The 12,335-nt window shown below is 47.3% G+C and overlaps 6 protein-coding genes across 6 annotated transcripts; 3 read left to right on the top strand and 3 right to left on the bottom strand.

Moving 5' to 3' along the window:
- Positions 1-39: 39 nt before the first annotated feature.
- N7537_008889 (cytochrome and DOMON domain-containing protein) lies at positions 40-1,182 on the bottom strand (the record flags this gene model as incomplete). The annotated part of the gene is made up of 1 exon (XM_056899943.1): positions 40-1,182. One exon carries the CDS (start codon positions 1,180-1,182, stop codon positions 40-42), a length of 1,143 nt encoding a protein of 380 aa, XP_056752019.1.
- A 1,048-nt stretch (positions 1,183-2,230) lies between these two features.
- N7537_008888 (uncharacterized protein) lies at positions 2,231-2,612 on the top strand (the record flags this gene model as incomplete). Its single annotated transcript, XM_056899942.1, has 2 exons — positions 2,231-2,381; positions 2,464-2,612. 2 exons carry the CDS (start codon positions 2,231-2,233, stop codon positions 2,610-2,612), a joined length of 300 nt encoding a protein of 99 aa, XP_056752018.1.
- Positions 2,613-3,649: 1,037 nt separating this feature from the next.
- On the top strand, positions 3,650-5,746 carry N7537_008887 (flavin monoamine oxidase family protein; the record flags this gene model as incomplete). Its single annotated transcript, XM_056899941.1, has 1 exon — positions 3,650-5,746. One exon carries the CDS (start codon positions 3,650-3,652, stop codon positions 5,744-5,746), a length of 2,097 nt encoding a protein of 698 aa, XP_056752017.1.
- A 497-nt stretch (positions 5,747-6,243) lies between these two features.
- On the bottom strand, positions 6,244-7,014 carry N7537_008886 (SDR family oxidoreductase; the record flags this gene model as incomplete). Its single annotated transcript, XM_056899940.1, has 1 exon — positions 6,244-7,014. The coding sequence occupies one exon, from the start codon at positions 7,012-7,014 to the stop codon at positions 6,244-6,246; it is 771 nt and encodes a 256-aa protein (XP_056752016.1).
- A 565-nt stretch (positions 7,015-7,579) lies between these two features.
- Positions 7,580-9,845, top strand: N7537_008885 (uncharacterized protein; the record flags this gene model as incomplete). The annotated part of the gene is made up of 7 exons (XM_056899939.1): positions 7,580-7,895; positions 7,954-8,249; positions 8,300-8,374; positions 8,429-8,656; positions 8,706-9,188; positions 9,239-9,543; positions 9,596-9,845. Coding segments are annotated over 7 exons (1,953 nt in total), but the record flags the coding sequence as incomplete, so codon positions are not given.
- Positions 9,846-9,933: 88 nt separating this feature from the next.
- N7537_008884 (NAD(P)/FAD-dependent oxidoreductase) lies at positions 9,934-11,738 on the bottom strand (the record flags this gene model as incomplete). Its single annotated transcript, XM_056899938.1, has 7 exons — positions 9,934-10,071; positions 10,119-10,211; positions 10,269-10,484; positions 10,537-11,397; positions 11,451-11,551; positions 11,604-11,648; positions 11,705-11,738. The coding sequence occupies 7 exons, from the start codon at positions 11,736-11,738 to the stop codon at positions 9,934-9,936; spliced, it is 1,488 nt and encodes a 495-aa protein (XP_056752014.1).
- Between the last annotated feature and the right edge of the window lie 597 nt (positions 11,739-12,335).

The raw sequence follows: 12,335 nt of genomic DNA, 5'->3' as shown, positions 1-12,335 counted from the left end.
TACTCAGGGTATCCTCTTCATCTCCATCCCTTCATCCCTTTACAAATTGTGTCTCCTTGGCCTTCCAATCCAACTAACAATCACAATATAAACCGTTGCAATAATACCAGCTACAACACTAGTTGAAATGACCGCCCCACGCGGTGCTTTCGCAAGCTTGAACCCCAGCCCAACATTGATGATACCCAAAATCATCATCAACCGTCCAAACCAGCGGTGCATATAAGCAAACGGTCCTTTCCCGCCTGTCTTCCGGAAGAATCGGTGCTGCAACACGCCCATAGTAGGCTGGAAAAGAACAAGGCATGGTACAACAATCATCCCCAGGATGGTATGATAAGAATCGATCAATTCAATCTGCTGTGCCATAGAAATACCAACTCCAAAGCCTGCAATTGCCACGGCCAAGGTGAGGAGTTGAAACGTTCCGTGAATGTTCACCGTCCATTTCGATGGGAAAATATGAAGCCCGAGTGCGAAGAAAGGGAACATGACCACGAAAGCCAAAATCATGAGCACAGCATGAGCCGTCTTTTTCCTCCTGACTGCTCTTTGGAAGGCCGCAAGGCCCGGATCTTCTCCACTGGAGGAGATGGGCGCTCGGGCCATTGGGGCAAAGGGATTAACTGAGTTGCCGCCCGTCGCTTTTTTCAGGTCGATGGTCATGGCACCGTGATCATCATGTTGGCTGATACCCTCAGACAAACTGACCGAATTCAGGGACTCTCCATATTTGATGGACCAAATCCATGGACTTGAGGAGCTGTTCACGTTTGCTGTTCCCCCATTCCATTTTAGGCAGGTATCGCATCGGACATTGGCAGTAATGACCCCGTTGTGCACACCACTGCCATTCAAAATTGTGATTTGGGCGTCCCTGTTATACAACGGTTCGATTTCCCCAACACCCGACCGCGGAGAAACGGTGACATTGTTGCCAGACGTGTACACGACAAACATATTGGCACCTGCCATTTGCATTCCTTGGCCCAAGGCAAACCACTGCACTTGGCGAGTAGAATTCATCTGGAAGTATATGGGGCCAGAGCCTGACTTAGCAGTATCATCGGGGATATTGAAGCTATAGGTGATCTCATCGTGGCCTTGAGGGTGAATGCTCTGAACTTGAACTTGGGCCAGGGCAGGAACGGCCCAGAGCCAAGAGAAAATATGCCGAACCATTGAAAAAAAATGAGGTTGCCTACTCTGGTCTAACAAGGGAATCATGGGAATCATCCCAATAAATACCTCCCAGCTCTTTGTTGCACGGTTGACATACCAATTGGGCTACGTCAGGCCAAGTCTTTGTGAGCGTGATTTTTGAATTTGCCACAGATCTTTGGAATATCTGTCAAAGAGTTGAAAGGTTATCTTACAAGATGCCTATTGGAGTAGCTTAAACTGACTATCTCGTTTCATGCTTTTGTGTTCCAAGCTACCTAAAGTCAAAGGAAATATGGCTTTGCTGCGTCTGTCAGACCCTGATCAGTGTCGGGTCAGTCACATCAAATATCAAGGCTACTTCAATCCATGTGTTGTTAATGAGGGAAAATATGAGTGGTCAATCCACAGTCAGAACTGCAAGATATCCCGAGGCCAAGGTCTAAACAATTTCGGTGTGCCTAAGCTTTTGGTATATTAAACCGATGCAGATTATGGGGAATTAGGGTTATGCATAGTTTCAAGGTTACTTGTGTGTTTATATGAGGTCAAGGATATCCGGTAAGAGAAAAGAAGACAGTTTCATTGGAATTTCTTCTTACTCAAACTATCGAATACGGACATCCTCAATCGCAATGAAGAAGTTGTTTTTTCCCCTCTTTGAGTTTCTCCACATTAACGCCTAGTATGGAAACGGTATGATAACTAAAACTACCGGTGAAGACAGTTTCGCCGTTGCGTCTCCCCGGAAGAGAAGATCGAGGTTCATTTCGACCCGAGTCATTCAGTGTCGCAGGTCTTTCTTTGTAACCCCGGTGATCCGAGTGGCTTTGTCCCAGATACAGGAATCAGTCAGCATTACAAGAAAGCCTATCAATATCCCGCCGAAAAATCTAGTTCCTCTCAATAACGCAAATCCAATTTGGTACTACTATGGTCAGATTGGCCATTGCCAGCCGGCATAGCTGGTATTATCAATCCGCCGTAAGCAAGGCAGGCTTGGCTTATTCATTTTTTGTCAGCTGCGGTTGCTGGGAACCCCTGAACTCTTTATAGCAAGCTGCAGAAAATGTACAAGGCAGCACCATACCAGCAATTGTTCAGGGTTGCCCCCAGAGCCCAAGGACAAATCGCCGAGAATGGCCGGCGAATCGGCGAGCGAAACAACCAGCTCTATTTCAAGCCCAACAACTCGGCTAATAAGATGAGCATGGCCATGTGTATGGGTGTGAGTATTGTATTTATGAGTTTCTCCTGCATTGTCTTCCTGTCTTTGATGTATTACTACAACTGACAGTCCAGATCACAATAGGAAGGCTTTCGTAATCTTGCCGGTTCTAGCAAAGGTTGGAAACCACTCATATCATGCAAGCACATTCGAGAATGATGATCAAATCTCATTTTCCATTGTCCTCATTCTAGCGCTAGTGCGCCTATATTACAGTGCATAACATTTGGGACTTGGTCTTGACTCTGATTTCCAGCAGCAAAATTGCCCACCTATGTGATTTTCAAGGCTATTATAGTACAATAATTTATTCAATAAGTATCTCTACCCACATAATAATATGTAGAAAAGTCGTGTTGTAGGGATTTTTTTCACTATACTCTACAGTTTACGGCTATAAAGGTATCTATAAAGATACGTAAATTCCCCTGTTGCTTTCTCTTGTTTAACATGCCTGTGCTGGCAGATATGCTATCTACTCTTAGTCAATGAGGTAAGAAGGACCAGTTGTGCGGCAGTCAGTTACCACATCGCACGCACCGAAACAACCCGGCACTCTCATCACACTAGCCCCGAAGAGCCTTTGATCATCAAGTTTGAGATGTTCTCTCATGCACCAACCGCCCCATAGAATGACATCCAGATCTCGCTCCGTTGGTTGGAAAGGATTTCACGCAAGTTTGGATGAAGCAAAAGCTATAGATCTACCGATCCTTTACTTACATATTGTGTTTTTGGCTTTTACCTTTACAGGTTCAAGGCGTGGCCAAACTTCCTCAAAGAATGACACGATTCTTACCACACTTCTTGCCATGGTACGCAAATCATTGGAGTCTTGTGACTACGAGCCATAATCTTTTTATCAAGCTGACTATGTAACTATCTAGTTAATACTATTATCCATGTATCCCAGGTAACAACCCGCAGATTAGGCCTTTTTTGTTCTGATTCCATCCTCTGGGCTTGACGTGAACCGCTGACATGGGTCTGTCTTACAAAATCTGTGAAATTGCTGATCAACCACAAGGTCCCCTTCCACGCGGTACTCTTCAGAAGTGAGATACGGGAAATATTCCCACTTTTTCGGAGAAATAAACATAATGGGCTCAAATTGTTCCAGCGGATATGGTCGATCGCTTCTCGTGCCTTTCTTGGCACCGCGGAAGGTCCCCAGGACCATCGAAGTGCGGGATACGCCGATGAGTGTGTGAACATAAAAGCTAGATGTCATGCCAGATACTGAGCTCAAACACAATCACAATGCTCAGAAAGCCATCTCTTGTAGTGGCTACGTTGGTCGCCCAGGCTTTGACTGGACTCGGAGCGATCATCGAACGAGAAACGGTCAAAGTGACAACCTCCGAGACAGTTCGAGGTGGTGAACTGGCCAATATTCATCTCGACTGGTATGATCAACCTCCAAGTCTGATCAAATCTGTCTATGCGCCCTGTGGCGGCGAGGATTCATCGAGAAAGGGGCAAATCATTGGACAGTTTTCAATCCACGATCATCCTCCACAGCGACTGGCTTGGGTGGTTCCAGATGAGGCTCCAACGCACCATTGTGTTTACATATATGGGTCTGCTGGCCCAAATGTGGCTCAAAGGGTCTTGGGGAAAAGCGGCCCTGTCTCCTTGCAGAAGAAGTCGAAAAAAAGGTCCACAGCAGACACCAATATCCCATTGCTGAAGGACTTTGATGCGCAGGGAGCATGGTTCGATGGAGTGGCCAAAATCAAGGCCAAAGTGAAGAGTAATGGAGGAGTTGCTTCAAAAAATTTGCCAAGGAACACCTCAATCGCAATTGTTGGAGGTGGAATATCCGGCCTTGCAACGGGGTTGATGCTGGACAGTGTCGGTGTACACAACTGGGAGATTATCGAAGCCAGTGACCGCGTGGGTGGCAGATTCCGGACGAAATACGTTGCAAACACTCAAGAATGGGCTGAGATGGGACCGATGCGACTTCCACACTCCGTCATTTACAGAGACGATAATGAGACACTCCTGTATTCTGATCATCAGTTGACTTTCCAAATGGCCAAGATATTGAACAACATGAATAAGAATGACTCGCAATGGAAGATTGACTTCATCCCCTGGATCCAACACAGTCCCAATGAGTTGTATGCTCGAGGCACTCGCCGCCATCCAGATGGAAGAATCCCAACGCGCGCTGAGATCGAGGAGGATCCAAGCCTAAAGGATCCCCCAGAAATGACAAGTGCCGAATACGGCAAAACTGAGAAACAGATGAACAGACTCCTAAAAGACGAAAAGACTCTCAAATCTCTTCAGACGGATGTCTGGAGAGCCCACAAGACCGCGATAGACCAGGGGCTCGATGACTGGAGTGAACAGGCAATGATGCGACATGTTTTCAAAGCCAGCCAGAACATCACCGACGAGATCTGGACATCATCCGACTACGATGTGTTCTGGGATGAGCTGCATCATAACTCCAATCTCGGCCTAGATGGAAGCAAGGATAGTCTAGGCGAAACAAAATGGCTCTGTATCGATGGAGGATTCAACCGCCTGTCCGACGCCTTTCTTCCTCACGTCCGTGACAGGCTTACTCTCAATCGAAAGATCCGGAAACTGGAGTCAGTCAAGGGAAGTGACGGTCACATCCGCACTCGACTGTCATGGTACCCCAATGTCTCGAATCGCACCTTCGAGTCCAAAGAGTACGACTACACAATCATGGCAGCGCCATTCACCATGACCCGCTTTATGGATCTACCGAAATTCTCCTCCATCCTAGACCGCGCGATCAGCGAAGCAGGTTTACGCTTCAAGTCCGCATGCAAAGTAGCCCTACTGTTCTCTGAGCGATTCTGGGAAAAGGGCGACCGACCAATTTTCGGCGGCTACTCCAAGCCATCAAGCAACTCAGTCGGTGCACTCTACTACCCAGTCTACGGACTCAACGAGTCCCGTCCAGGTCTAATCATGCACTACCGAGGCGGCGATTGGAGCGACCGGTTTGTGAGTTTCTCCGACGAAGAACACGTCCAGACGGTGCTGGATTCGATTGTCAGTCTGCACGGTGAACAAGCGCGTGACCTTTACACAGGAGACTATGAGCGTCTTTGCTGGCTCCAGGACGAACATACTGCGACCGCTTGGTGTCGACCGGATGTTACACAGCATGAATTATACATTCCGGCCTATCATCAGACGGAGCATAACACGATTTTCATTGGAGAGCATACTGCACCAACTCAAGCCTGGGTCAGCTCTTCGCTACATTCTTCTGTTCGTGGGTCGGTTCAGCTACTGTTGGAGTTGGGTTTGGTTGATGAGGCAAAGGAACTTAACCAGCAGTGGATGGGGAGATGGATCAAACTATGATATCACCGTCCTCCTTAGTTTGGGGTAAACTATCCTAAAAAGCATACATAGATACATAGCCTCTATATATTTTGTCTATTTTCATGGCTCCATATCAATTATACAGCTCCCCCTTTAGTAGAAGAACACAGATCCCATCAACACCTGACATGCCATATATCATTGCGGCGGGAAAACTGTAAAAATAGTACCAGCGAGAGATGAGGCCCCCAGTTGGATCTGTTGAGTAGAATTCTATCTGGGTTGCCATCCAATGAACCCTTGCCATGCAGGTCATTAATGGGATCCCCCGAACTATTCGGAGATATGAGATGAAAACACGAACCTAACCATTAAGCATGGGCAGGGATTTCTGCTCAGCTCAGGTTCCCTCATACGACTTAAGTCAGACCGGTGCATACATAATCATCACACCATGTCAATCAGCGTTGTAGTGTAGTAGAAAATTCCAATATTGTATACCGTGTCATTTCCCTATAGTTATTCAAATACCCTCTCTACCACGATAAAATATCTCCCGTTAGCGACATGAACTTTCCCGACACATTTTCCCTTGTAGCATTGTCAATAACACCAAGCATTCCCTTGACACTATCCTCAACAGTTATCGGCGGGCTACCGGGATATCCCCACTCCTTCGCAGCAAAATCGCCCGCGCGCGTCTGCACCCAGCCAGGATGCAGAGCAAACGCAACCAATCCATCTGCCTCATTTTCAACATGAAGAGCCTTGGTGAGCCAGTTGGAGGCCGCTTTACTTGGACCATATGCTCCACCGGGAACAGGCTCTTGGTCAGCAATCGAACCGACGGAGGAAGATATGACGACGACCTTGGGCGCAGAAGCCGATCTCTGCAGAAGTGGCCAGAAGGCCTGGAACACAAGGAGCGGGGCGATGGTGTTGACTTCAAAGGATTTACGGAGGTCTTCCGCCGAAGTGACTAGGGCGGGAGTCATGGGCGTCACAAATCCAGCGTTGCAGATAAGCACATCGATGTGCATCACTGTACTGACTGTTGCGGCGAAGGTCTGTGCAATCTTTTCGGGGGGTATCGCAGTTGAAAAATCCAGTTCGATGATGTGGAGGTCACTATTTTCGCCCACTGAAACATCTTCAACGTCTGATCTAAGGCTTGTGGCGGCGTCGTGGGTGCGCACCGAGGCCACGACGGTGGTGGCAGGGCGTTCTAGTAGGCGTTTGGTCAGTCCAAGGCCGAGGCCTCTGTTTGCACCTGTCACGACATATACTGTGTTTGCAGTGGATGCCATTATCATGAATAATTTTTATATGCAACTATTTTGGTTCAAGGAAGAGAGGAAAGAAAGAAATTAGAGCAATGCGCCCCCTCCTTTTATACTTAGGGCTTATGTGAAGCGGGCCAATCAGAGCAGAACTCCCCATCATGCCAACAGTTGTCAGCGTTGTCATTTAATTCAAGTTGAGCATACTGCTACTTATATATTCAAACAATTCGGATGGCTATTAAGCCTTATGTCTATATGCAGCCAAGGTAGGCCTTCAACAAACGCCAATATCTCCCGAGGTTCTCCAACAAATTCCCCCTAAGACCCACCGAGAAATCCCGAAACCATTGCCAAGAGAAGTTGGAGAAGATGTCTTATCTAGCATGAAATATTAACAAAAGAACGGCCAATTAATGCAAGCCATGCCCGTTATCCATCTATTTGGGGTTCTTGGGACTAATAAGACCGGTGACTCCAATGCCCTCGGAAGGTCCCCAGCCGGATATGCGTGAAAGTATCCGATTGTGAGTTAGGCTGGCATATAAAGCTCCTGTCTGCTTTCGCGACATCTCTGCAAGAAAAGCATATCATGGCTCCTAATTGTCTTGGTTCCTGCCTTTGGAGGGTCTCTACCTCTCTTCTTCTCTTTTTGACTGCCTCGACTATCTCTGCCACTTCCAGTGTTGATGACGGCAAACTGTTTACGGTCAATGGTATCAACTACTATAGTGGTGATGCGGTCTCGAGAGTAGTTACCTCGGATTTCAATTCGACTCGATTCGATACAATCGTTCCCCTGACGGTCATTCGGACAGATGAAGCTCTGCTCACCACGAACATTGTAAAAGAAACCATTTCAAACTATTCGGCCACCGATGATGTTTTTCAGGCAGGATTTCTTGAAGGTGAGTGGTTAATGGAACCAATGCTTCTGCCAAAGAACTTCTGTTGACTCTAAGATAGCGGTTTTCTTTGTCTACGACGGAGATGGTCGTGGCCAAGTCGAGTCTGCTGTTCAAAAAGCTCTGAGTGGACTTGGAAATAGACTTGTGATGGCATCTTCCAGATACCGAGCTGGGGCACATATCACACCCGCCAAACTGCTTCATGACGTACCAAAGGGGCCCTACTTTTACTCGCCGCAGACTGGAGAGATCTATCAGGCCTTCCGCCTGTACTCCGATCATCAGCTCGCATTCACTGAAGCTGCTCTTAGTGATGGGGCCGGAGGGTTCAAACCCTTGCCAGCAACCTCATCGGTGAATAAAGTTGTGACCTGTCTTCGAGGAGCTTTGCTGATCAGTTCCAGGGTGCGATGACGAAGAGCATTGCTGTGCCATCTAGGTTATACTACACGCCAACATCAACGAAGCCACTTGCTGGGGTACGTTCAGCAAGGTAGTCTGCTATAATTCAAGATTTTAATAACAACATACAGCTACGTTTAGGAGTGAAAGATATCTTTGATTTGAAGGGACTACGGACTAGTGGTGGCAATCGGGCCTTTTACGATTTATATCCTCCGCGAAACACCACGGGCCCCGCACTCCAGAGACTCATAGATGCGGGAGCCATTGTCGTAGGGAAAATGGGCACTGTGCAATTTGCAAATGGAGACAATCCAACAGCTGATTGGGTCGACTTCCACTGTCCTTTCAACCCTCGAGTAAGTCCAACCATTGAATTCGATAGGATCCAACTAAACCTTGCTTCAGGGTGATGGCTACCAAAGTCCCGGTGGTTCTTCATCCGGACCTGGTGCCGGTATTGCATCTTACGACTGGCTGGACATTGCCGTAGGAAGTGACACAGGTGGCTCTATGCGCAACCCAGGCGGAATGCAGGGACTCTTCGCCAACCGTCCTTCTACTGGGGCTGTATCTCTTGATAATGTTCTTCCACTTTGCCACGCACTCGATACTGCTGGTGTTTTTGCTCGCAATGCTGCAACCTGGTCAAAAGTTATCCATGCATGGTACCCGAACTTCACCAGCTATAGAGAGTATCCGAAAAGGTTGTTCTACCAGAACTCTTCTTTCCCTAGCTCCAACACCACATCCGGTGCAATGCTTGAGGAATTTTTTATGAAAGTGGAGGATTTTCTGGGTACAAAGAGGGTATTCGTTGATGTCGCTTCGCATTGGGAGAAAAGCCGCCCTTCAGAGACACCCTCGAATATAACCGACTTACTGAGTACAGTGAGTCCCATCAAGATTGAAATACATATTCAGACACTAATATCCTACAGACATACGCTGTGTTGGTATCTGTCGATCAATATCGCTCACTTTCTTTGCCATTTTACGCAGACTACGCAGCAAAGCACGATGGTCGCCGACCATTTGTGAATCCAGGTCCCTTAGCACGGTGGACCTGGGGCCAGAATAATGGTGGTGACACCGCATACAGCGAAGCTATGAAAAACAAAACGATCTTCAAAGACTGGTGGGAATCAGATGGATATGGAAAGGCAGACAAACAGACTTGTTCTGAGGGTATCTATATGTACCCTTACAGCAAGGGTCAGACAAAGTATCGGAATGCCTATTTTGAGTGAGTAAAACCCCCTTGAAGAGACAAAATGATCTATAGCTCATATCCGCAGTGCACCTTCTGCGCCTCCGATGGGCTTTTCGGATGGTCGGATCGCCGTCTTGGCCGGTACCCCTGATCTGGTAGTTCCTATTGGAGAGGTCCCCTATTACTCTACGATCTCGCTCAAAACGGAGTTCATGCCTGTTACGATGAGCTTTGGCGCAGCCCGGGGCTGTGATTTGATGCTGGTTAATCTCATCGAGGATTTGGAACAAGCAGGTATCTTGAAGCCCGTGAGCACAGGGTCAATGATGTACCCTGTATGAGCCCAAACTATTTATTCCAATCTTTTACGTCAGTATAGAATTATCGCATGAATTGTATATATGAATTTCCAATGTTGAATGACTAATTGTGCGAAATATCTCGTGGTCCGCCGGGGCCCTCTTCCAACCCGTTTCTTCTAGGTGCATCAGGGCGCCAGCGCCAGAATGAGCGCATGAAGGATGTGCTGTGATCACCATTCTCGAAAATATCCGCTGCATGCTGCGATCTGTCAGCCATTATCTTATGCGTTGAGTGGGGTTTCCTACCTTTCCCAGGACCGGTAGGAACTTTGCACCATGACCACTACCCCCAGTGCAAACGAAGACAGATTTCTCTGCGTATGTTGGGACATGATCGATCTGAATGAGAATAGTATCAGCAAAGGTTTTCGGGATAGGGAAAAACTATATGCTCACCACAAACGAATTATCCAGCGAGTCAGTGTACCAGCAAAGTTTTGTGGAGAAAAAGGGCGTGTTCTCGAACTCAGGTAGGAAGATAGACACAAATTGCTTAATAGCATACAAGGCTGGCTCTGGAAGTAGAGAGCACTCATCCGCTGGAAGAGGCACTGACCATTGACCGTCCTGGGTGAACGGAGTATCTTGCGGCGCTGGTTGGAAATTGGTCCACTGGAAACAACACAGTCAGTAGATATCGAAGGATATGACTACCAGTACTCACCTTTATTCCACGGTATCCAATCTTGACGAGGCCTTCCGGGGTTCTTGGTAGGACGTAAATACTCCCTGTGTCCTTTCCGGAAGTGTCTCGTGGTGTACTCTTCCAGGTCATGACGGGAAATCGTTCCGGTGAGTATTTGTCCCATAGCTCAGTATTGCTCTCGTCTATCTTAAAAGTTCCAAGGCTACCGGCTGAGGACTCGAGGTGATAGCTCAATTCAGGGAGGATTTGCGTCGAAAATGATCCGGCTTCGAAACGGTGAGTAAAAGGAGATGGGGATAGGAAGATCTCTCGTGACTTACCAGCCACAACAACAGCATCCGCATCATGAACGACACCGTCCTTGGTCTTCAAACCGGTAACTTTGTCTTTGTTTGGCTCATGGTTGCTTTTCACTTTAACCAAGTGATCAACGGCTCCTTCCTGTGGCCCGAGGTGAAATTTCACGCCCTTGTCGGCGGCCACTTTTTGGTAATGAGCACAGGCATTACTGCACCTCACAAATCCAGCCAGAGAGTCAAGGACCGCCTCATATGTGCTTTCAGAATCAGGGATGTGGAAATTGAGAATTTTGTCTTTCCAGCCCAGCTTATCGGCCCGTTCGCAGTCTGCGGGGTCACTCTTGACGAACTGCGTGTCTCGCAGCCCATCACGCTGCATGTTGGCTAGAGTCTCTTTCTCTAGGGCAGCCAAGTGATCGAAGGGCTGTATACGGAGCATTCCGCTATTAACAAATAGTCCGACATCTCTGTCGTCGTCTTGTTCCGCTGGTCCACGCTTTTCGTCCTCCGAAACCCACGCTCTTCGGCTTTCCAGTGCGAGACGCTGATAGTGAATCTCTTTCCCATATGACGCGCGGAACTGATATTCTTGATTAACATGGACTTTGATCTGTGCCAGTTTCGATTACTCACAATCTTGTTGTGATCGGCAGATGCAGCTTGCACGTCGTCGGCTGTGGGGTCGTATCCATTTTCATCGTATTGACTTCGATCAAAGACAGTCACTTCATAATCTGTGAATTGTAAGCTATTAGTGACCTGTTTCCGGTGAGATACCTTGCTTACTTCGATCCCGCAGGGCAATCGCCAGTGAAAGGCCAAATATGCCCGCTTTAATGGTTGTTAGTACGTCTCAAATATCTGTACACTCGGATATTTAAACTTACCCCCAATAACAGCGACTGACTTAGGATCTGTCATTCTTGACTCTGCTTCCTTTCGATCTGAGGTTATGATGTCTTAGTGAACGTAGTAGGGGGAGTGAAGGCCCCCCGCGATGAAGCCAAGCGCTTCAATGCCCATGGGGTCCTCACAAAACTCCGCCTAATTTAGCGAGAATAACCCCTCTGATCACGTCAGGCGGGTTTGATAATACCCGTGGACATTTTTCGGTTCTTCGGTAGTGTTTTTTAGTCATAATCATTGGTTCACTCACATCCATGGTCAGTGGCAGATATATATACTCTCCTATGATAACCGTGCACAAATCAATCGTATATTATATGCTACCCATATGTTATCTTTCAAGCCACTGCAATACAATTTACGGTAACCTTTAAATGGATTATCCCTAGATAATTAGAAGAAATAGATTTAGAAGCCTACAATGTATGTATAGATCACCTATGATAAGATCTATTTTTTGTCTATATCAAAATTAGGTCAAATATCCTCAAAGAGTCAAATCCAACACACAACCGCCCGGATGGTCTAGTGGTACGTTCCACTTTAATATGCTGTCCTGCGAATCTCAACTAATGAATAATTAGGTATGATTCGTGCTTCGGGTGAACCTGT

This window comes from Penicillium hordei (assembly GCF_028827395.1).
Source record: "Penicillium hordei strain IBT 12815 chromosome Unknown utg000004l_segment0_segment0, whole genome shotgun sequence".
NCBI classification, from domain to species: Eukaryota; Fungi; Ascomycota; class Eurotiomycetes; order Eurotiales; family Aspergillaceae; genus Penicillium; species Penicillium hordei.
The sequence above is the reverse complement of the archived record's forward strand: the minus strand, read 5'-3'. Positions and strand labels throughout refer to the sequence as shown.